This window comes from Phoca vitulina, unplaced genomic scaffold, assembly GCF_004348235.1.
Source record: "Phoca vitulina isolate PV1807 unplaced genomic scaffold, GSC_HSeal_1.0 scaffold2, whole genome shotgun sequence".
Taxonomy (NCBI): domain Eukaryota; kingdom Metazoa; phylum Chordata; class Mammalia; order Carnivora; family Phocidae; genus Phoca; species Phoca vitulina.
This window is the reverse complement of record NW_022589705.1, coordinates 58313742-58336969: the sequence shown is the minus strand read 5'-3', so window position 1 is coordinate 58336969 and position 23228 is coordinate 58313742. Positions and strand designations below refer to the sequence as shown.

At 56.7% G+C, this 23228-nt stretch overlaps 1 protein-coding gene across 4 annotated transcripts in view; it reads right to left on the bottom strand.

Moving 5' to 3' along the window:
- SSBP3 (single stranded DNA binding protein 3) overlaps nt 1-23228 on the bottom strand; it is a 161832-nt gene that overhangs the window by 2954 nt on the left and 135650 nt on the right. For 2 of the 4 annotated variants that reach the window (XM_032428298.1, XM_032428278.1), the window contains 9 exons: nt 22390-22449; nt 18210-18276; nt 18044-18120; nt 11313-11377; nt 10640-10688; nt 9970-10005; nt 9404-9458; nt 8011-8081; nt 161-239 (listed from right to left, as the gene is read on the bottom strand). In XM_032428298.1, the coding sequence (XP_032284189.1) occupies nt 161-239; nt 8011-8081; nt 9404-9458; nt 9970-10005; nt 10640-10688; nt 11313-11377; nt 18044-18120; nt 18210-18276; nt 22390-22449 (559 nt within the window). Of the gene's footprint in view, nt 1-160; nt 240-8010; nt 8082-9403; nt 9459-9969; nt 10006-10639; nt 10689-11312; nt 11402-18043; nt 18121-18209; nt 18277-22389; nt 22450-23228 lie in introns of all 4 variants that reach the window. The other 2 variants (XM_032428271.1, XM_032428288.1) reach the window with 1 other exon arrangement.

Genomic DNA, 23228 nt, shown 5'->3' with positions numbered 1-23228 from the left:
CTGTGCAGAGTCTCCCGTCCTGGCTGGATCTCTGGGATCTTCCTCAGGGCCCAGCCAAGGCCAGTGGGGGCGGGGAGGGCGGACCAGGCCTGGCTGAGCCGAAGACGGCCGCTGGGGCAGGGTCGGGTGCAGTGTGACCACGGGGCCGGCGCCCGCTTACCTAACGATCCGTTCATGTGGTGCGGCTCCATGCCGCCCATGCCTCCCATCGGGCCGTCTGAGCCTGGACCCATCGGGAACTGGGGGAGAAGCACAGGGCGTGGTGGCTGAGTGGGCCCCAGGCCCTTTGCAGCTCTCTCCTGGGCTCCCACACCCAGCTGCGAAAGAGCTGTGCCCTCAGGGGGCTTCCATTCTGGCACGCCCCTCGGCTGGAGCCGGCCCCTCTCCTGGGCCCCCGGAGTTGTGCAGGGCAGAGGTGCTCCACCCTACGCACCAAATGAGGACACAAACCCAGAGAAGGAAAGACACTGGGCCGGGGCCACACAGTGTCGCACCGGGACAGCTCTCTAACCAAGTGGCATGGACTTGGGCTCTCTCTGTCCCTGGGGTGGACTGTGTGGCTCCCCAGTCAGAACCTCGCACAGACACACACACACAAATGGATGACTGCCTGTGCCCGGCCAGGAGCCCAAAGTATTAATGCTTCTCCTCCCCATTTTACAGATAAGGAAACTGAAGCACGGAGAGAGTGGGAAATGCTCTGCCGGAGGCCCCCCCCCCCGTCCCCCGGAGCTGGGAGGAGCTGGGACGGGGACACGGCCTCTGAGTGCTGCCTCAGAGATGAAGGAGTTCCAAGGGGGAGGTGAGGAGATGGGGTCTACTGGGCGCCTGGGGGGGAAGGGGAGAAGCTGGGCAGGGGACAGCGTGGAGGGAGGCCACTGAGGACATCCCCATGCCGAAGTGGTGGCGCAGGCTGATAAGAGGCCAGAGGCGAATCTGCTCCAGCCCCACCAGCTTCAGGCCTGTGGGGAACTATCAGACCATCTCAGAAAAGCAGCAGCGAAACATCACATGGTCACGAAGGGAGGGCTGAGCTCCATCCGGAGAGCTAAGGCCCTGTGATGCAGACCGGACGTCAGGGTGGACAGGGGTGGACTGCATGGCATCTGGTCCGTGCTGGGGGCTAGGGACACAGAGCCGAGTCACGGCTGGGCCTCAGCCCAGAAGAGGAGCCCACAGCTACGGACACCCAACTACCCCACGGGACAGACGTGCAGCGTTCCAAAGGGAGCTGCAGACAAGGCAGGGCCGAGGCTTCAGGAAGAGGCACTGGGGAGAGGGCAGAGAAATCCAAACAGGCTGCACGGAGGAGGAGGCAAGGACCAAAATAACTGAAGGGTAGACTTGGGCAAGCAGAGACAGGTCGTGGAAGCCATTCTAAGTAGGGGTCCCGCACGAGCACAGGAAGAGGCAGGTGGCAGCGGGGAGTGCAGGAGAAGAGACCAGGGTGCCCAGGCTGCAGGGGCGGAGCTGGGGCGCAGGCGCTCCCTCTCGCCCATCCGCCCAAACACGGACACCCCAGCCGCAGCCTCCTCGCCTCCTGCCGCCCCAGAGGCTTCCCAGGGCCAAGCACAGGCACCGGGGCACATTTTTGACATCTGGCAACAAATTTCACACTTCTTAATCCAAGAAGGACGAGGGTGACTGACGTTTTAGGGAGTCAACTGAGGACACAACCCCATCAGACAAAACAGTCCCCAAGCGTGATAAGGTCATGAACATATGACTCTAACATATTTAAAAAGATTTGAAATTATGTATCATTGTGGTTTTTTGTGTATTATTATTATTGTTATTTTAAATAGGCTCCATGCCCAGCGTAGAGCCCACCACGGGGCTTGAACTCATGACCCTGAGATCAAGACCGGAGCCGAGATTAAGAGTCAGATACTTAACCGACTGAGCCATCCAGGCGCCCCTCTTGCGTACTGTTTTTAACAGCTTTACTGAGATATAATTCACATACCATACAATTGGCCCATTTCAAGTGTACAATTCCGTGGTTTCTCGTGTATTTAGAGTTGTGCAACCACCACCACCATCCGTTTTAGAACCTCGTCATCACCCCCACGAAGAAGCCCTGTACTCCTTAGCAGTCCCTCCCCATTCCCCCTCAAACCCCCAGCCCCAGACGACCATTAACTTGTTTCCTGCCTCTGTGGATTTGCCTGTTCTGGGCATTTTGTATAAACGGAATCCTCTATGAGCTTTCGTGGCTGGCTCCCTTCACTCAGCCCGTCTGCAAGGCTCACCGGCGCTGGGGCACCGAAGAGGACTTCATTCCTTCTCTGGCCAAACCCGCTCCGGCGTACGCAGACTGCACGTCCTCTATCCCTTCAGCCGGGGGACACGAGGTTGTTCCCACTTTCTAGCTATCACGAGTACCGCCGCTCCCAACACTCGCGAGCCATCACGAGGTGGACACGCGCTTTGTTTCTCGTGCGGAGAGACCGACCCCAGAGTGGGAGTGCCGAGGCACGCGGGGACCTTGCACAGCCTTCCGAGGACCTGCCAGACGGTTCTCCACGGCAGCTGCGTCCTTCTCGGTTCCCACCTCGGGAGCGTGCAGGGCTGAGCTCACTGCGGCTTTGCATTTCCCCGGTGACGAGGCGGGGCGTCCTTGTGTGTGCTTGTTGGCTACCGGTGCGTCTCTGGAGAAATGCCTGTCCCGACCCTTGGCCCATTTTGTAAACTAGGCTGTTTTTTCATGACTGAGTTTTAAGAGTTCTTTGCATATTTTGGATTCGAGTCCCGTATCAGGTATGTGATTTGCAAATGTTCTCCGCACTCTGTGGGCTGTGTTTTTACCTTCTGGAAGGCTTCCCTTTGAAGCGCATAAGTTTTCAGTCTTGATCAAGTCCCATTTACCTGCTTTTTGCTTTTGTTGCCTGTGCTTCCAGGGTCACAGGGGAGAAGGCTTGCTTCCGGCCAGGCCCCGGAGAGGCACCCTGTTGCCCTCCTTCAGCGCCGCCGGGCAGATGGACTGTGCGCGCCGGAGTCTGGGTGTCCGTGTGAACCGCGCTCCGACCTCACACACCTGCTGTCCCTGCACCGCTCCTTTATTCTGTGTTAGTGACCTTGTTACACACATGCTATTATCTCAAAAAAGCCAGAGTAAGGCTAGTTAACGGGAGCAGTGAACAGAGGACTAGTTAAATGAACAGTTTGTGTGAGAAAAACATAACATTTTTATAATGTTTCTGTCCTCTAATACAGTAATTTATTTGAGCTCTTTATTAGGTATTTAAATTTTGTAGGCTATATTACTATGTAGTCTTAAACAAATATAAGTTTTTTTAAAAAAAGCTAAATGCGATGGACTGATTACAGATACTACTTATGTTTGATTTTTAAAAATCACATTTCTTGGGGCGCCTGGGTGGCTCAGTCAGTTAAGTGTCCGACTCTTGATTTCGGCTCAGGTCATGATCTCAGGGTTGTGGGATCGAGCCCCGAGTCAGGCTCCGAGCTCAATGGAGTGGGGAGTCTGCTGGAGATTCTCGCTCTCTCTCCCTTTGCCCCTCCTCCTCCCCCCTCCTCTCTCACTCCCACACAAGTGGGCTCCTCTCGAATTAATATTCATTTGAGAGAGAGTGCAGGCAAGAGCACAAGCAGGGGGGAGGGTGAGGGGGAGAGAAAGAAGCAGACACTCAGTTGAGCAGGAAGCCCGACACGGGGCTTGATCCCAGGACCCCGGGACCATGACCCAACCTGAAGGCAGACACTTAACCGACTGAGCCACCCAGGTGCCCCAATAAATAATCTTTTAAAAAAATCACAAGCATCCGGATGGGAACACAGGTGGCCACGTTTCTGGATGGGCCCGGGCCAGGTCACGAAGACATGGCTGGAGTGCGAACCCGGGCTGAGTTTTCTCCAGGGGCGCGGTGGGGCTGCCGGGTGACCCATCTTGCTTTCGCAGGTGCAAAAGGACGGAAGGTGCCTGCTTGTCCCCCAGAACTTCTCTGGATTGCCTGCAGCCTCTAGGCCATGCTTTTTAATTTCTTTAGGTGGTGGTAAACTGAATACAGAGGCAAATGCAAAATTCACTGTGACCTGCCACTCTGCTTTTTTTTTTTTTTTTTTAAGATTTTATTTATTTATTTGAGAGAAAGAATGAGAGAGAGAGCATGAGAGGGGTGAGGGTCAGAGAGGGAAGCAGACTCCCTGCTGAGCAGGGAGCCCGATGCGGGACTCGATCCCGGGACTCCAGGATCATGACCTGAGCCGAAGGCAGTCGCTTAACCAACTGAGCCACCCAGGCGCCCCTGCCACTCTGCTCTTACCAGGCCCTGCTGTCAGTCCAACACGGCGACACGGAAATAGCCTCTCCACAAACACGTCTGTGCGTGGAGTACGTGGGACGTCACTGACTCGCACGGGTTTTTAGACCTGCAGCAACTCCCTTCCAACTCTCCTAAGAGGTCCATCATACTCTATCTACAGGCTGGTTTAGGGAGACCAGAGCTTGCCAGTCAGGTCCTCTGCATCCCTAAATCCATCAGCAGGCCTGTCCTGTCTCAGATGTCTGTCACCTCTAAGCGTTCCAAAGCACCGTGGAGGTCGTTCTCACTTAAAGCTCTCTCTCGGGGAAGTGGCTGAAAGCACAGAGGTGAGATGAACTTGTGAGATCCAAGCTGGACTCCAAATAAGTTATAGTTTTTAAAAAAAAAAAGATTTAGGGGCGCCTGGGTGGCTCAGTCGTTAAGCATCTGCCTTTGGCTCAGGTCATGATCCCAGGGTCCTGGGATTGAGCCCCGCATCGGGCTCCCTGTTCCATGGAAGCCTGCTTCTCCCTCTCCCACTCCCCCTGCTTGTGTTCCCTCTCTCGCTGTCTCCCTCTGTAAAATAAATAAAACCTTAAAAAAAAAAAACAAAAAAAAAAAACCTTTAAAACATTAAAAATAAATAAATAAAAATAAAAAAAAAGATTTATTTCAGAGAGAGAGACAGAGAGAGAGAGACAGCACACCAGCAGCGGGGAGTGGCAGAGGGAGAAGCAGACTCCCCGCTGAACAGGAGCCCGATGCGGGGCTCGATCCCAGGACGCTGGGATCATGACCTGAGCCGAAGGCAGATGCTTAATTGGCTGAGCCACCCAGGTGCCCCGTAAGTTACAGTTTTAATCAAGAAGCTGAGAAAGTTCTATTTAACGTGGCTGCTCTTTACTGGTGACAGGTTTTGAGTTCTCGGGCAATCTCATTTCCAAAACCCAAGTCCCTACACTTCGGCCGATGAGGTTTTGATACAACCCCCCCACCCCCCCCCCCCAGTGACTCAGGAGTGGTCTGCTCATCCTCTTCTAGGCTCCCGGTGGCCTCCTGAAAGATCACTGAACGGTTCTAAATCCACAGCGTAAACATTTCCATCTTCCTGGAATTCCTCTCTACATTCTCATCTCAGTGTGGTTCCCATTAGAGAAGGACGTCACGGCAGGCTGACCCATTAACACCTTTTCTATGCCAGCCACCGCGCAGGCACGTGTCGACCAAGTCCAAAGTCCCGTTAAGTGTATCTGCACATTTTGAGGAGACTGACAGGTGACCCAAACCTTTCATTATGAAAGCCTGGCATCACAGGTGAGCAAACCATACCCTTTGGCAGCAGAGCTGGGGACAAGGTGTGTGGGACAGTTAGCAGGTAAGAAGTTTATACACCAAATGAAATGTGCCAAATATGCAGATAGAGGGGCCAAGTCGAGCTTGTATTTGGACAAGAGAAGAGCCATCTTTCATTTGTTTTCTGCAGTTTCATTAAAATCGTCACAGAATGGGCGCCCAGGTGGCTCCGTCGGTTAAGCGTCTGCCTTCGGCTCAGGTCATGATCCCAAGGTCCTGGGATCGAGCCCCGCGTCGGGGTCCCTGCTCAGCGGGAAGCCTGCTTCTCCCTCTCCCACTCCCCCTGCCTGTGTTCCGTCTCTCGCTGTGTCTCTCTCTGTCAAATAAATAAATAAAATCTTAAAAAAAAAAATTAAAAAAATAAAAATAAAATCGTCACAGAAGTCAACACACTGATGTGAAGCTCCCTCCAGCTTTTGAGTCAAAGTACCGAAGAGCTGGGGGATGTGTTTTTGTCACCATGACGTGAGGCACCACTTGACAGACTGTGGGAAGCTCCCGATTGCTGGCAAGAGCTGACAGAATCAGCTGGAAATCAGAACGCCCCCTTCTGTTGGCACACAGGTGCAGCCTCTGAAGCCGGGAATGGAGCCTCCTCCTCAGTTCATGGAGCCACAGCGGGAAGGGCATGGCGGCGGCGGCGGTGGCGGTGGGGTCTGAGGGCTGTGCCCTAACTAATTGGCCGGCCGCCCTCCCTGGCTGAGCCGGGGCACCTCTCGGGCCGCGTGAGAAGCTGTGCTGTCCGGCCCGCACCCGCACCCCAGGGCCTCCGTGCCCCCTTCTGCCCACCGTGCGGGACCTCCGTGTCCGTCATTCCCCTCCCTCAGCGCCGTGTGTCCTCCCCCGCTGGCAGCCGCCGGTCTGGTGAGGTCAGGGCCCCACTGGCGCCCGTACTCACAACGTGGAAAATGAGGCCGGCGCGATCCTGACAGAGCACAGCAGTGAGCCCGTGGGCAGAGCCAAGGCGGACCCCGTCTGGGCCGCCGTGCACTTGAGCTGCCCCCGGAGGGCCGCGGCATGGACGGTCCACTGGGAGCCGCAGGCCACGAGCGCTGGCGTCCGTGGTCAGAGGAGGGGCGGCCGCGGCAGAAGGGTCCTCTGTGCCATTTCCAGCTGACGCGGAGCCCAGCGAGCTCAGTCCCTGGCTTTGGGGCTGCTCCAAGAGCCCTGCTCCCTCCCACCCAACCTTCTGCATCCACTGCCAAAACCTTGGACACTCGCTGTCCTGGGACACAGAGCTTTTAGTGCTAAAACCTGATGCTTGGTCACCGTAATGAGAAGCAGGGGTGATAGGGGTGCTGGCTGCCCAGGAGACGGACAGGGATGGTGGAGCAAGGGTGAGGGAGTGCGGTTCCCATGCTGCTCAGTCACGTGATCCTCAGGTTGGGTCCCCCTGCATCCAGCAGGCATCCAGAGGACTGAACACGTGCAGTGTCCAGCATGGGGCAACCCCCGATCGGTGTTCAGCCCAGTGGTGATTCAGGTGTCACATCAGGACCCAAACCCACAAAACCGAACAAAGCACCCCCAAAAGGCCAGAATAACTTTGGGGCCCTACGCCCACCCTCTGGCTCTGCAGTCCAGACTGTTCGTTTGGTCCCCCAGCAGCCTCCTTTCCAGACACGCTCCCCGAGGCAAGGCCAGCGTGAGTCACCTCCCCCGCCTGGTGCAGAAGAGCTGTCTGCAGAGGTGAGTCAGACCAGCCCTCTCCTGAGGGAGCTCCCGGCTGGGAGATGGAGACGGGCCACAGCTGCAGAGTCAAAGGGCCATCCGGCACAGGGCAGGGGACACAGAGGTGGCGGGTGAGCAGCAATCAGACAAAGTGGAATTTGAGCTGCGACATCAGTGAGGGTTGGGACCTGGAGAAGCCCAGAAGGCGGGGGGGGCAGAGGGTGGCTTCCCAGCCAGGCAGGAACACAAGGAGAGGCCAAGAAGCCCCAGGGTGCAGGAGTCACAGGGCTCCCAAAGGGGCTGGAGACACAGGGCAGGTGGGTGTCCAGATGGGCTCCAGGAACCCACAGCTCTAGACCCGAGAGGGTGACAGACTGGCCCAGGGCGGCACAGCCCGTCAGCAGGGCGGGGCCCGGGTCCACCCGCAGCCTAATGCTTTCCCTCACCAACACCCCACTCGGAGCAGCAGGGATCCCCACAGTAAGGCCGGGTGCCCCGCTCTGACCAGAGGGGAGAGGGCACCACGCTATCCCCCTTTCTCTCCCAGCTACAAAATGGGAACTGAGTTCCCCAAGAGTTAATCACTTTTCTGACGGTTTATTTTATTCATCTTTGGTAACAAATGGCTGAAATCAATTAAACTTGCTTTCCCCTCAGCTGATGAAGTTAATTATGATTTGTTATGGTATCTGATATGTAAATTATTAGAAAGCGGACTTACGTTGGACCGGCTGCCTCCAGGCGGCACCGGATTAATCATTGTGTAGATGTTGTCACTGGAATTTGTTGAATCTGTAGAACAGTGGAAACCCACAAGTCGGGGTGATTAATTCATTTCTTAATTAAAACAAACTCGTGGCACTTGAACTCATTCTTTTGTATTTTATCACCTAAAATCTCCTCTAAGTACCACCATTTTCTGGCTAATTTGTATTTAATGAAGATTCACCAAGTTTTTAATCACAGAAAATTCAACTGTGAAAACCACTCAACCCTGAAACGAAGAATTCCAGGACGTCTGGACAGCAGCGTGAACGTGGCAAAGGGGGGTGGGGTGGCAGGTCTGAATTCTCATCTCCCCACCCCAAACCCAATCTGGTCCCCAGACACTGCCGGGGACCGTGCGGGGACAGCCACCTGCGTTCCCCAACCCCCCAATCCCACCCAGCGGCTTTAATCAAATCGGGGAAAGGGAAACGCCACAAATTACCCAGGGGCCACCTTGCCAAGCTGATGGGGCAGGAGGGGCGGCAAGGATGGGGCTGGAGACGCATTAACATATGGAGTGGTTTAATGTGACCCAGTCTGAATGTAGGTCATGCAGCTCATCAAAATGCAGCAGCAGAAAGAGGGAGCGGGAGTGGGGGCCAGAACACCACAGCCACCCGCTCCCCCACTGCTCCTGGGGGTCGGGGAGTCTGGGGACATAGGGACCCCTCCGTCTCCCCCAATTAACTAGAAAAGTCTCCTTAGAAAACCAGCTAACATGTTTATATCAGGAGCAGGCACCCTATTTCTCAGGGAGAAATCCAGCTACCTCTCACTTCTTATTCTCTGGGTAGATAAAGACTGGTGGAATTCCTTCAAGATGGCAGTGTGTTATTCTCAGCTGGGAGAGAAACACAAACGTGATGCTGTGTGTGTATGCATGTGTGTGCATGCCCACATGTGTGCACGCATGCCCTCTTCTGATCTAAGAAAGAGGGAGAAGCGATCTCCTATAGAGAGGACCAGAAGCCAAGAGTTCTAGGAACTCAAGAGGCATCATGTTATATGGTCCTGGTCCCAGGATGCCAGAATTCCAAAGCCCCTTTTTAGTGACCTAGAGAAATGCACAGCCAGGACAGGTGCGAGCCGAGGACAGTGAGACCCCTTGTTCCTGGATCTCCCCCACTCTGCCCCATCCTTTAACCAGAGAGGAGGAATGACCTGGCTGAGGCCACAGGACAGGTTACTGGCACGAGGGGCCTCCTGCCTCCTAACTCCCTGACGCCAAGATACCTGGTGGAGGCAGTGCTGCTCAGGAGGACTAGTTGATAAGCTCTGGCCCTCCACTTGGGCCCCTCTGGGGCCCCTTCCTCCCTCAATGGCACCCTTTCCCCAAGCCTTCTTACCTGCAGGACTAGGCATGATGGGTGTTCCTGGGGGGCCACCACCACCAGGAGGTCCCTGGAAATGAGATAAAAATGGCCATCAAAAACCCATGACAATGATACGGGTGGGAAGAAGCCACCGAGCTCCAGAGACATCAAAGGTGAGGGCTCACGCAGGGCCCAGCCCGGTATTCGGCTCTTGCTAAAGCTCAAGCAGAGTCTGAGTGTTTAAGCCTTGGGGGAGCTGGACTTGGACGCCCTCCCCGCCCCCGACACCCGTCCCCATCCTTTCTTCAAACCCAGAGGCAGCCATGGCACTGGGTGGAACCAGAGGCCTGTGATGGAAACCAGCTGGGCCACTGGTCAGCTCCCAAGATGGGGACCTAACTCTAGGTCTTGCTGGGGGACTTCTGGGCCACCAGAAGGTACAGACACCTGTATGGTGACAGCAGGTTCTAGCACAGTTTGGAACGTGTGCTCAGAACGTGTTTTGAAGGGGAAAGAGACAGGGACCCTGGAAAAAGTTCTCTTGCGCGTTCAGTCACATGGGGCTGGACACGCAATGCCCCACACCCACACCCACTTACCACGTAGGTACCAGGTGATGAGGAGGAGTATGGAATCTGAAAACAAGAGGTGGGGGAGCCATGCGTCAGAGTCACTTCCTCTGATACTCAGAGTGCCCTTGGGCTCCCCAATCCACTTGGGGACACTCCCCCTCTTGCTGGGAAAGGCGGTGGGCTCCCTGGTTCGTGTCCCTGGGAGGGCCGGCGGTGTGAACAAAGCCCAGTTCCCACACTGAACTGATCCTGAGAGCCTTGGCAGGGAGCTTGGGAGGGGCGTGGACATGGGAGAGCCTCCAGCTCAAGAGGACGGCAAAGCGGGAGCTTCTCCCCAGCCCTCTGGCCTTCTGAGTGGAGCCCTTTCCCAGCTCTGTCCTCTGAGTGCGGGAAGCCAGCCCTGCCAGGGAAGAGAGGCTCGCCAGAGGTTTCTAGGTGCACAGTGCTCTCTGAGCGAGCCCTCAGCTCACCCGTCAGAGTTTCTGCAGGGCTGGGCCCGGAACCCTGAAGGCCCCAGCATGGTACTCCTATGCCTCCACTTACAGCAGGGCTCCTCCCTGCGGACACTGGGGGGGGGGGGGGGGGGAGTCTTGCTGCATCCCGCCTCTGATGACACCTTCAACCTGGGGACAGGACTACCCTGTATCCTAGAAACCCCTCCCTGGCACACACCATCCCATCCAACCTGGGTACTCACTGAGTTAGCACTGTTAGGATTTGGCCAGGGTCTGCCGGCTCCCGGGCCCCTGAGAGAGGGAGAGAGACAGAGGACGACCATGAACAAGGTCTTATCAACCCCACGGGGGGTGCCAGCAGGGCCAAAACGAGACTGCTGACATCACTAACAGGAAGTCCCTCACACACCATCTGGCTCTCGGGGAGCAACGGGCAGCTCCGTGGGCGGAAGTCTACAAGCTCCTATAAATCATACGGAAAATGTGTAACGTACCTAAGATTTCCTGTGTGTGTGCCTTTTCCCAGGAAGGGAACACACAGGTTCTCACGGGGACCTAGCCCCGCGAGGGGCTTAGGGACGAGAGGACTAGAGCTGTCGGTGGTCAGCTGTACAGGGGTTCAAATCTCAACCCTATCGTTAGAGCCATGTGAGCACAGGCAGGGTACTTCACCTCTCTGGGCCTCGGTTCCCCATCCCTAAGTGGGGGGTGCTGAGACCCACCTCCCGGGCTGTTCGGAAGAGCACCGTGCGGCGCCATCACAGTGCGGCCGCCACGCCCACCCCACGCCACTGCTGGGAGGGCGGAGGGCCGGAGAGGTGCCCGGGACGCCTCTGTCCGCCAGGGTCTCGGGGGGCTGGCGGGGGGGGGCGAGCCGCGGGCTCTGAGCCAACAGCAAGGTCAGTTGTGCCTTACATGTTAATCCCGGGCATGGCGGGGCCGAGGGAGTTGGGTGGTGGTCTCATGCCGCTGCCATAATTCTGCAACGATAACCAAGGGTCAGTCTATGAGAAGGAGAAGGGGAACCGGAGAGAAGGAGGGAGGGAAGACAAACAGAATATAAGCAAGAGGATTAGTCTGTGGAAAGGATCTGATGAGGAAGAAAAATAACATATTCGTTAAAAAAAGGTGAGGGGGTGGGAACCACGTGACGGGACCACAATGACAAGCCAGCACAGAGGGAGGCTTCGGGATGGTTCTCTCAAAAGCATGGGAATGTTCAGCAAGCCCTCACATCTCGGGTCTTGGGCGGGGAAAGGGAATGGACTTGTAACAGAGCCGACTGGTGAACACTACCCACCTCAGAAATTCCGGGGCTGGGGGCGGGGGCTGGGTCTGAATGTGGGAGGGGAAGGAACCATGAGGGGCCTGGCCGCTGGCTGTCCCCACGGTCCAGCACGTACAGACACTGCCCCCTGCTTGCCCCACACCTGGGTTGTCCCCCAACCCCTGGATCAGGTTGCCTGATTCAGGGGCCAGCCTGTGGGGCCCTCGACATACACGGTGCTGGAGAAGCAGGAAGAAAACTCTTGGGGTGTGTGGGGGGGGTCACCAATGGTTTGAGGGAAGAGTCCCTCCTCAGCTCAGTACAACCCCTCCCCCCAAGCAGGGTGCGGGGGGTCACAAGAGTGCCAGGATCAGGAACCTCTTGTCACTGCTACCCCACTTCCAACGCTATTTTCTTCGCAAAGAAATACTTTGCTTCCCTTCTCCACTTGGGCTCCTACACATCTTCCAAACCCAGCTCGAAGAGCACCTCCCCTGTGAAGCCTTCCCTGCACACCTCTTGGGGTTAACTGTTGACCCCCATCATGCCTTGTAATCCCCTGACCCCTGCCACGCTGGGCTATGGCCGTGGCCACACGTCTCTGCCACTGGGCTCTGAGGACCTGCTGAAGGTGGGGACTGTATCTGAAAGATCTGCATGCGTCACCCCACACAGCAGCCGTCACAGACTGGGTGCTCAGTCAATGAAGGAGTGATCAAGTAAATGAACAGAGAGTAAAATGAGCCTGGTTGTAGCTTAAGCTCTGCCTTTGTAGAATCTGACCGAAGTAAGGGTGGTGGGAATTTGACGGCAGAGGAAGCACATGACACATTTTGGGTACAGTCTCTGGCTCATCCTTAGAACAACGCCATTTTAGAGAAGAGGAGACTGAGGGTCTGAGGGGAGAAAGATCTGCCCGGAATCGGTAAGCCAGTGACTCAGCTGGGGTTTAAACCCGGGTCTTCAAGCCTCTGGCTCTGCACTCTCCCCACCACACATCTGGTGAAAGGCCCCGAGCTGACCAGCTCAGAGCCAACATCACGCTGGGGGTGGGTTCTTCAGCCAAGGCCCGGCTCCTGAACCTGAAAGCCGTGGGACCACGTCCTCTGCCTGGTCACCCTGACAGCAGCTTGGAGTCTAAAAGGACACACAGTGTGTAGACAGCAACAGGAACGGCACCGGGCCGACCGGCAGAGAGCAAGGCCTGGAGTCGCGGAGGCAGAGCGGGGTGGCCCCAGAGGGGTCCCGCGTCAGCCCCGGGACGTGCAGGAGCCAGGCCGTCTCTATGCACAGTGGCTCGGGCCGGCAGTCAGAGCCACAGACGGGAGGTCGGAGCACAGAACAGCTAGCCCTGGCTTGGGCACACGGCTGTGACAATGGCCCCATCGCGGTCCCCTCCTGAAAGATGAAAACGCTGAGCAGAAGCAGAGTGAAAGCCCCTGGCGCAGCCGCCATGGGGACAGAGAGCCTCCAGCCCCACAGCCCCGTGAGGCTCAAACGCAACGAGAGCTTTCAAGTGCTCTGTCAGCTCTTGGAGGTGTGTTCTGATCCGGGATGTTAGCAGCAGAACGAACACCAAAGCCCTTAATGCTGCCTTAAGCATCACAGAACCTCGGGTCTTAAAGGGCCCTTCCGAAGCCCCACGTGCAGCTCCGCGATCCCTCCACAAAGCTCACAGTGTAGACAGAGCCCCTGCAGGGGCCACGGCCGCGGCCCTGCTCCCTCTCCCGCCCACTGCGGGCCAGCGGAAGGCCGGCCTGGGGGCTGGTGGAGCCCGGTGGAGCCCGGGACGCGGCGACAGGAGAGAACATGCCAGGTGCTCACTCTGGGAACAGGCCCGCTCATGCAGTGTGCCGCCCCCCCCCCCGGGGGGGAGGTTCTGGGACGCCAGTTCCTACCTCGATCTCACCTTCCAGAGCCTCCCAAATAGCCAGCACGGCCGCTTCCCAAGAGGGAGGCCGTCCGGGCCACGTACGCCTCCCCGACTGGAGGGGCCACAGATTTGCCCAAAGGCACACACTGAGTTAGGGGTGAAAGTAGGGCCGAAGGGCAACTTTGGGGGGAAGTTCTCAAAGCAGAAACAGCAGCCTTCTCATAGACGGCTTGGAGGTATGGTTTCACAGGCTCCTCCAGAAACGGCTCTCTTCCCTCCATGTCCGCCAGCCCACAGCACTGGACTGCGAGGTGACCAGCAGCCCGATGCCCCCTTCCTGTGCCGTCGGCATGGCTCTGCACGGACGGGGCAGCTAGACGCATGGGAGGGACCCTCAGCGCACTGTGGGGCTGGCCACATCCACGGCGGTGGTCCCTGTCTTCCCTCACCCTTGTCCCCTCACACCCCAGACCCTGGGCAGAGGGCTCTGGTCTGCCGTCAGGAACAATGAAGGGCTGGGGCCTGCTCCAACTCCCCGAGCTCCCAGTCTTTCTGGGTGCTGCCCACGGCCCACCCAGCACTATCTTCACCTTAAAGCAGGGGAAGAACATTCCAGCCTTTAGGACACACCGTCCAGGCAGTTTCCTGGGCAGCAGGGTCCTGTCCTCCATCCCCCTCTCATCATGTGGGGCCTGGGGACCTCTATGGGCCCCCACCGGGAAGGTGCTTTGAGTGGCCCCACTTTCTCCCCACCCAGCCCCTAGCCGCTCTGGCCGGGTTTATGATCCTTCTTGCTGAGGCCATTACTCAGAAGCCTCAGAACCAAGAAAGAGCTGGGCTGTCCTGGACCAGCAGGGAGATGCAGTTTCTTCCGGGTGGCACAGGACTGTCCCTAGAGATCAGGGTTTATCCTTCACGCGAACTTTCTCAAACACACGCGAGCTAGGATGGCGATCTGATGCTAGCCTGTGTGGATTCCATCCCCAGCCTGAACACCAGAAGCGCTAGTCATTGGCACCCAGGGGGTCTATGAGCCACAGCATCTCTGAGGGGGCCCTGTGCTCTGTCCACAGGAGCCCGGCCAGAAGCCCTTGCAGTTCTAGGCTCATTCCAATGGGAGTCACTTCTGAAACTTAGCCAAAACATTCCCATCAGATACCGACATAGTTCTTTAAAGAAAGACTATAATTAAGTGGATGTATTACCTCCTTTTTGGCTCTGGCCATTTCACCAAACCAGAGTAAAACCTGCCTGAGACACTCAGGGAAAGGGGCAGGGCGATGCCTGGTCTGCTGGGTCCTCTGTGACATTTAGGCTAAAACGCAGCACAGGCTCAGAAAGTGCAAATGTCAGTCCATCGGGCTTTGAAATCTATAAAGTAGCCCCAAGACTACAGTGTACCTCTTCTTCAGAAAGTTCTGGAGTGGTCACTGGCTATTAAAAATTTACTCCCCACTTGGAATAACAGGCTGATGATATCCCACCTTTGTGACTGGTCTCAGCACGGCGCTGTGTATACAGTGGTGCTTATAAAGGCTGCCCGAAGAGGCTGGCCTCCTTTTCTAAGAGCCCAGGCTGTGGCAGAGACAGGACTCTCCCCACCCCGCCGCCCCCGCGAGCCCGTGTTCTAGGGAGGGAGCGGGGTCTGTGGAACACCCTGCAGGCCCCTCAGGCTGTTTCTACCAGACCTACAGTGGACCCTGTAAGGTGATCACGCGGCTGCCCATTTTGCAGATGAGGGACTAGAGGCCCAACTGCGCTGAGCTGCGGCTGGAACCCTGTTTTCCAGCACTAAGTTCTGAGTTCATCCCTCTCCTGTCCATTGGGAGTGACCAAGAGCGCGCCCTCAGGGGACAGCCAGAAAGGCCTGGGGGCAGGAGATGGGGTGGTCCTGCCCTCAGCCTTCGGGTCCAAAACTTCTAGACTCTGCAGTACCTGCTCCCTGGCTGACCCCAAAACCTGTCCCACACCAGGCCAGGCCCTTCTGCCCCCAGTGAGGGGCTGGGGCACACATTCTGGGTTGCTCTAAGGGAGGTTTGGCCCTGGAATTTAAGACTGCACTCTACCCAGACGGGTACAGGAGACATGGGCAAAGCACTTTAGGGTCTCCCTATTGATACAGTGAAGTCAAATAAAGAACAAGGGAGATGTTTCCAGAGCCCCTGAGGTTGGCGGAGGTGGGGTGCATCAACTGGCCTCATCCCTGGGCTAGTTCCTCACTCTCCTCTGGGTCACCCCTGTCAGGGTCTACATGAGAGCCACACCCTTGCACACCACGTGGCAAGATCAGGAGAGCCACACTGGACCCAAGAGGCCTTGTTTGGTAAGACTTCAGCCTTTAGGAGCCTCCCCTCTTTAAAGCATGCCACAAGAGTGTGCCAGACTGCTGGTCAGGGGCTCTGCTAAGCCAGGAAGAAGTCCTAAACTTACAGAATACTCTGCTCTGGGTCTGTCTGCTGACATCCATTCCCAGCTTTCAGAACCTCAGAATTACTACCGGCTTAACAAACTGCTAATGGCCTTGGCCAGAAAAAAGAAAAAAAAAACAGAAACAAAAACACACACTACTCAAAGCAATCATCAAACCCAGGCAATGAGAGTCCTGAACACCGATTTTCAGCCCCCAAGTTGGAAGACACACATTGCTTACTGGGAGTACCCCATGGCAAACATCACGCCCGGAACTTGAGCCTCCCCTTTTGAGCACTCCTCTACAGTAGATGCTGGTCTCTTGCCCATTTTACAGATGGAGCTGCTGAGCCTCCAAGAACCCAGAGGGGTGGGCGGGGGCCTTCCCACTAGATCCTCTTGTGTCCCCAGATCCCCCAGGATGTTGTGGAAGTCCAAGGTCACTGCTCATCCACCCCAAGAGCATCTCTGAAGTGCAGCTGAGGGACCTACAGGTTCCTGACCCAGGAGAGGCAACGCTCTGCTTCAGACCCTGCAGCCCCTCCCACGAGTTCCTCAGCGGAGCCACCCGGCAGAGGTCAGCTCCAGACAGCCACATGGCAGGAAGGGGCCACTCTGGTGGCTTAAAAGGAACTGGTGAAAACACAAGCTTTGGGGGATTTGAGGAAAGAAAACAAACAAAGAAACAAACAAGAAAACCAGAACTGCAATTGGTGTGGGCTTACTTCATTGTAGGATTAGGGGGCCAAGAGAAGACAAGGACCTCCCTAAAATCTTTCAGCACCACAGATGTTGCAGCCACCACCGAGGAGAAGGCAGTGGGCTGGGTGTGCTGGAAATACAACTCCAGACGGCGCGGAGGACTCTGGGTGTGGGCAGACACCTCTCCCTACCAGAGCGGGCACGTGTCTGTGAGCTTGGGAGCGGGAGCACTCCTCCTCCCCCAGGGAACCGGAAACCTGGGGAGGGGGCCCAGAGAATGCAAACATCTGCACCCTGAATGGGGGGGACGGACCCCGACGACAAGCAGACTTCCAGGCAGGGCAGAAAAGAGAAGGAACACCCTACAGCAAAAGCCTCCCGATGTCGCTAAATGAAACTCCCTTCTCCTTATTTAGACTTCCAGCTTCTTTTAGATAGTCAGATCAGCAAACTCTCTGCCACAGTACTACAGGAAACAGAGCCACATTCAAATACTCAGGAGAGTGGGAAGCAACCGTGAGAAGGTTCGAGAACAGGAAAGGCCTGTCAGACCCCTGCCTGATGGTCCCGTGGGAGCCTGTCCCTGTGGGGCCTGGAGCTGGGGCACAAGGAGTGACCAGTGTGCTGTAACTGCAGAGCTGGACAGGGCACCTGACGTCATGTCTCCCAGAGATTTCCGAGGGGTCCTTTGTGACAATGGAACCTCTCTGGGCAGAAGAAATCTTAGCTTGGAGCCTGGGGACCTGAAACGGGCAGAGGCTCTGGGTGGAAGGGGGTAAGGGGGTCTTAGGGGCCCTGGCCAGCCTAGTCTCCTCTCACGGGGGTGGCATCACTGAGAACCAGGGGTACAGACTCCTCCTGCCCTCACATCAAACAGGGGGACCGAGGCTTACTAGGGCCCCCTGAGGTCAAATGATTCACCCAAGGACAGACTAACGGTGAGTTAGTTGTAGGCGGAGCTAGGACTGCCTCTCATTCGTGCCGCCTTTGGGTCGCAACAAACTAGGACCCTGAGCCAGTTCGAATTCACCTACCTGGGGTAGGAGGCTGTGGGATTCCTGGAGAACCCACACCACTGCTCGGGCACCAGACCCTCCACCTTCCAAATTCCTCAAAAGCCTCCCACGGAAGATCTGCCAACACCTGGCTGACCCACTCCCTCAGCTTCCCGGAGGGCCCCTCAACCTGGCCTGCTGCCTACCGAGGGGGGCTGCTCCTGGCTGTGTGGGGGGCCAGCCCAGCCATGGGCAGAGGGGGCAGCTGGGGACTCGGCCGTGTCCTCTCCCCTCACCCCTGTGAGCTGAGTGACGTGAACGATGGACAGACTGTGGAAGGAGGAGAGTAGGCGGGTGCACACAGATGGCCAGGGAGCTGGACAGACAGACAGGGGGTTACCTGTGGGCCGGGCCCCATGGGCCCCATGCCTCGGGGAGGGTTCATTCTCTGCATTGATCCTCCCATGTTGGGGTGCCCTGTACGAGAGAGCAGGGGAGCTGTGAGGCGGCGGGGGGCAGACAGCACAGACTCCCCACACCGCAGGCGGCCCCGCCCAGCCCTCTACCTTGTTGTCGGGTGGGATCCATGGAATTGGGCAGCAGTGGCTGGGTCCCAGGAACTCCTCCCGGAGGCTGAAAGAGACGTGAGAGCTGCGCTGAGTGGCTGGGGGACAGAGGGAGACACGCTCGCCTGCCCCGGCCGCCACCACCCTTCTGGGGCCACGCATGGCCTCCCTGACCTGCTGGCTGGGGCTGGGGGCGACATCCCCAGGAGCGGTAGACAGAGGGAGCTGGTGTCAGCAGGAGGTGCTGCATGGGCAGGACAGGACCTGTCACACACCCTGCTGTCTCCACGGGGCTGTGCCCCGGCCGCGCCGCCTGCCATACACCCCTCCACGGCAGCCTGCCCCCCGCGCTCACCTCCCGGACCCCGGCCAGCGTGTTTTAAGCCACACCCTGTCTTTCCTTCACCCCGTGGAGACGTAACTCATCCTATCCCCTCCCCTAAAGTGTGGGGACCAGGAGACCCCCCCCAGCTAAAAATCCTATCACTACACAGGGGTCTTTTTACAGGGGCGTGGGGGAGGAGGTAGCCTTCGAGGTTTGGATGGGGAAACCGAGGCCCAGAGGCCCAATGGCCCCCCAATCACCTAGTGGCAGAGCCAGGATGAGCACTCAGGGCCCCCAACTCCCTATCTTTGTCCTCCACATGAAATGCCCCCTTCTGGCCCCAGGGGTGAAGAGGAGGCCTTCCAGAGAGGGGGGAGCAGAAGGCTGAGTGAGAACCTGCTCCCCAAAGCCTGGTGCAAGGGGCAGACGCTGGTGTGATTACTATTAAGAAGGTGAGGACAAGGTTGCCACAGGTTTTCTGAGTGAATGCTTGGCACACTTGCCGTGAAAACCTACTAAAAGTGATTTACTTGGGACTGAAGTGATTTCAGTAGCAATCGGGAAGAAAAAAAAAAAAAAAAAGGCAGCAGAGCTGGAAGGAAAAGTGTGCTTCTAGCAGGACTAAAAACAGGCCCCTGCCTTTGAGAGGGAAAGCATCTATGAAAGGGACCACCTTTTCCCATCTGCAGACGCCAGTGCTTCTCAGAGGCCGGGCCCCTGGGACAGGGACAGCCACCCCCCTCCATCCCCAGCCCTCACCGCGGCTGGGGGGGATGGCCCAGCGGGGAGCTCCAAAGCAGCTGTGGAACGAGGTGGTGGTAAGCAAAGAGACTAGTTCTCACTGCTGTCCCGAGCTTCAGAATGGGCTGTGTGTGTGTGTCCAGTGCGTGGTGGTGCTTGTGGTCGGCCACCCAAACCTGGGAGGACCTGCTGTTTCCAGGGCCTGGGGGTGCTCACAGTCTGTCTCTCTAGCCCCCGGTCTTAGCTCTTCTGACCTCTCGCTTTCTCCCAGCCCTGCTTCCTCTCCCCAGGCTCCCCAGCTCCGAATCATTTGACTGGTTTCTGTCTGCCCACTTGAGGGTGTGGGATATTTCTAGACCCCGGTTACAGGACCCTGGAGGACAAAAGCAGGCCCGCCTCTGAGGCTGTCTGGTTTGGGAGATCCCAGGATGTCGAGGTGGACAGGGGACCGTCCATGTCATAGAATGCCCCCACCTATAATCCTGATGGAGCACCGTGGGGGTAGGGCAGTCACTCCCTCGCCAGGTAGCCCAGTGAGGACAGCGACAGTTCTCAAAGGAAGCTCCTCCTTGGGCTCCCCTCACCCTGCTGTGTCAGGACCCAGGAGCAGAGCAGGGCTGCCTGGAGGCTCAGAGGGAGTCTGGGCGTCACTTCCCTCCAACCCTCACTGGGGTGACCCTGAGCTGGGGACAGGACGATCTTGGCCCCCTCTACAAGAGAAGGCAGACAGGCCGTGACCAAGATAACGGGTCTCACACAGAGAAGGCCGAAGCCTTCAAACCTAAGCAAGCAGCACAAGAACGGCTCGTGTGTGGCACTGCACGCACATGCCGTGTGCACTCTGAGAGCCTGCTAGGGAAAGGGATGCTCTGGGGCCGTCCCACGGGCTCCCGGAAGTAGGCCAGCGCCCTCTCCTAGAGCGTCTGCCCAGGGAACGGCCAAATCCCAGCAGCGTCTGCACGGTCACTCAGCTGCCTGCCCCCGTCAGCCCCTGGGCCGGCGGGGGGCTCCTCTGGGACGTGTACGGGAGGGCTGCCTGACAAACCCGGGTCCCAGTCTTCCTCTCAGCCCCGCTGAAGCCCACTGTTCACCACCCACCCACCTACTCTCGCTTGAAAAACAGCAACGCTTTCTCTATATACAACCTGTCACCGGGGAGGCAGGTGGGAGGATGGCCTTGTAAGGCTCAGGGGACAGGTCGACAGTCCTTAGCTTCTTGTCCCCCCCCCCCAAGTGCCCTTCTCACTGCCCTAACACAGGAGGTCCCATGAACCCAAGCAAGGCGTGCTGCCTCTGCCCCTCCCCCTGCCACGGGGAGGGGCTCAGCTCACTGGGGTGGCAGAGGCTTCTGCTCAACCCGCAGACCCAATGGAGGCACTCTCCGCGAACCCCCCAGGTGCAACACCCCTGAGAGGGGCACGTCCCTCCCTGGAGGGCAAACATTTCTTGAGTCCACAGGAAACCGGAAATCGGTATAGATTTCCAATGGTGGGGGAGGGGGTTGGCGGGAAGGTTACAAATTTGTAACGAGAGATGCAGATGTCGGATTCATTGTCCATTTGCTGTCTTGGGCACTTGCTCATGTTTAATTGATAAATAGGAACATACATGTTTCCTCTCGTGTCCCTTAATTGCTGGAGGAAAGCCACAATGATGGTAAGGGTGCCATCAGTTCTCGCCATGGGGCAGAGGTCCGTTCAGGCCAAGGAGAGCCCCGGGGTGCGCTGTGGGGGAAGGCGCTGCTGGGGCCCACACACGTGATGGCAGAAGAGGCCCCCGTGCTGACTGGGGCAGCGCGGTTACAACTCTGAAAGCTCACTGAATTGGGTGAGGGGCAGAGGAAACAGCACTGGGCCGGGAGCTGTAGACCAACTTGATCTGGCTTACTGCAGGACTCCGGGAAGTCCCTCCTTCACTCTGACCTTCTGTTTCCTCGTCTGTGACATACCCAAGGGTCCCTCCTTGTTCAAAAAGGTGGGTCTCTAATTCTTGTCTAAATCTCTCCTTCACGTCAGAGAAAGAGGAAACAAAAGACTTTTGGAGGGAAAAAAATAACTGGAAACCTGATAGGCAATTTAACACTAAAATTTCGAGGCCCCTGACTATGAGCGTCTCTCCTAGGCCCTGCAGCTCTGCACTTGGGAGGCCTTCCTTGCAGAGCCCCGAGAACAGAAACAATAAGGCCCCTCTAGTTGGTAACTGAACTCCCAAGTTCCAAAGGCAGTAGGGGCTGGACGCGCTGGTGATGCGGTCACATCTTTTGAAGGGTTTTTGTAAGGGCACTCTAAGAATCATACATAAAAAATATTTTGGCATGAAAAGAAATCTCCCTAATGTTTCTTTTTAAGTTTCTTTTAAATCCATCAATCCTCAAAAGATATTTTATCTTTACCTCTCCTGGATGGGCTGAACTACGGAGGGTGGCACAGGGGCCGATTTCTCCAGACCACCTAAGAATTGCCAACCCTAATGGGCCAACATAAGGCACACAACCCCAGGCTGAGAAGCCCTCCCCGTCAGCAGACCACTTTTCTAATTACACGAACAAATCCTTTCTTGTTTTGAGTTGGGTCTGGGAAAACAGGCAGACATTGCTTAAAAACTCACAAATGTCCTGCTCCGCTGCATCCAGGCTCCTGATCTAAGCATTCCTACGGGCCATTTCTCCTCTTAATAGCAGGATTATATTTACCAGCCTTGGCAATTCTCAAAAGCTTCCAGGAAAAAATGCACGTTGTCAATTAACTTCATTAAGGAGGAAGACCCTTTTCCAAGAAGGGCCTGGAAGGGAGGGGGCAGGGGCATTACCACCTTCTCTAGAATAGCCGCAACCCTGCATTCTCAGCCTGGCTGTTTCTGCTGCTGCCCTCTGAGCTCGAACCGGCTGCCCAAAGCCCACCAGGAGAGGCAGATGCAATGCTGGCAAAGGGACTATACCGGGGACACAGAGCGGACAAAGGGCCCTCCCTGGGGACCCGCCTGTAAGCTACCTCCCACATTCAAACCTGTCCCTTCACCTCCAAATCCTTTCCCCAAATTCTCATTGGGGTCAAAGTCCAGCGGGGGGCAAGGGTGGCTGGGTGAGGGGAGAGAGAACATGAAAAGGTACAGTACCTGGTTTCCCATTCTGATCGGGGGCCTGGGGCCGCCTGCGTAGCGCGGTGACATAAAAGGCTGCAATTATAGGGAATTAGTTCAATGACAGCCTGCGCTACTGCACAGGGACAAACACGAATGCGCTCCACGCCACCAAGTCCAGTTTTGTTACAACTAGTCATCTTTTCAACTCTCTTTCTCCCGGTAGCCTCTTCCCTCTGGGCACAACTTCCTTTGGGCAGAGGGAACGACAGATGCGCCTGGCACGGGCGGCTCCTGACTCCACGTGTGCCCACGGACATCTAGTCTGGATGGCAGGAGAGTGCGGCTGGGCCTGGGCACGGGGTGCGGAAGAGCAGTTACAGTGGTGTGGGGCAAAGGAAGAAGACTCTGCTCTCGGGAAGGGCAAATCAACAATCAGAAAGGGACTCCTACACAAAATGTTCAGGGTGTGCGGACAAAGCTGGACACACACACACACACGCACGCGCGCGCACACACACAGAAACCACCGACAAAGGGGGTGGGGAAGGGGAGCAAGGATCTGAGGGGGGAGCACAATGAGAACGGTAAGGGGCTAAGACGAGGGGCAGGAAAGCTTATCTCAGCAGTGAGAGTGCGCACAGAAAAAGGCTAGGGATGCAGCTTCGCTCACGAACAAATGGTTAACCGAACTCAAAAACCAAACCAAAAGTGAGAGAGGAAAAAACAAAAACGCAAAGGCCGCTGACAAGGTCACAGAAATATCTTTGCTTTTCTTTTGGTTTCATATCCAAGCTGGGTGTGATGTCCAAGGAATGAAGACTATCTGGGGGGGTGGGGGTGGGGGGGTGTATTTTTGTTTTTGTTTTTTTTAA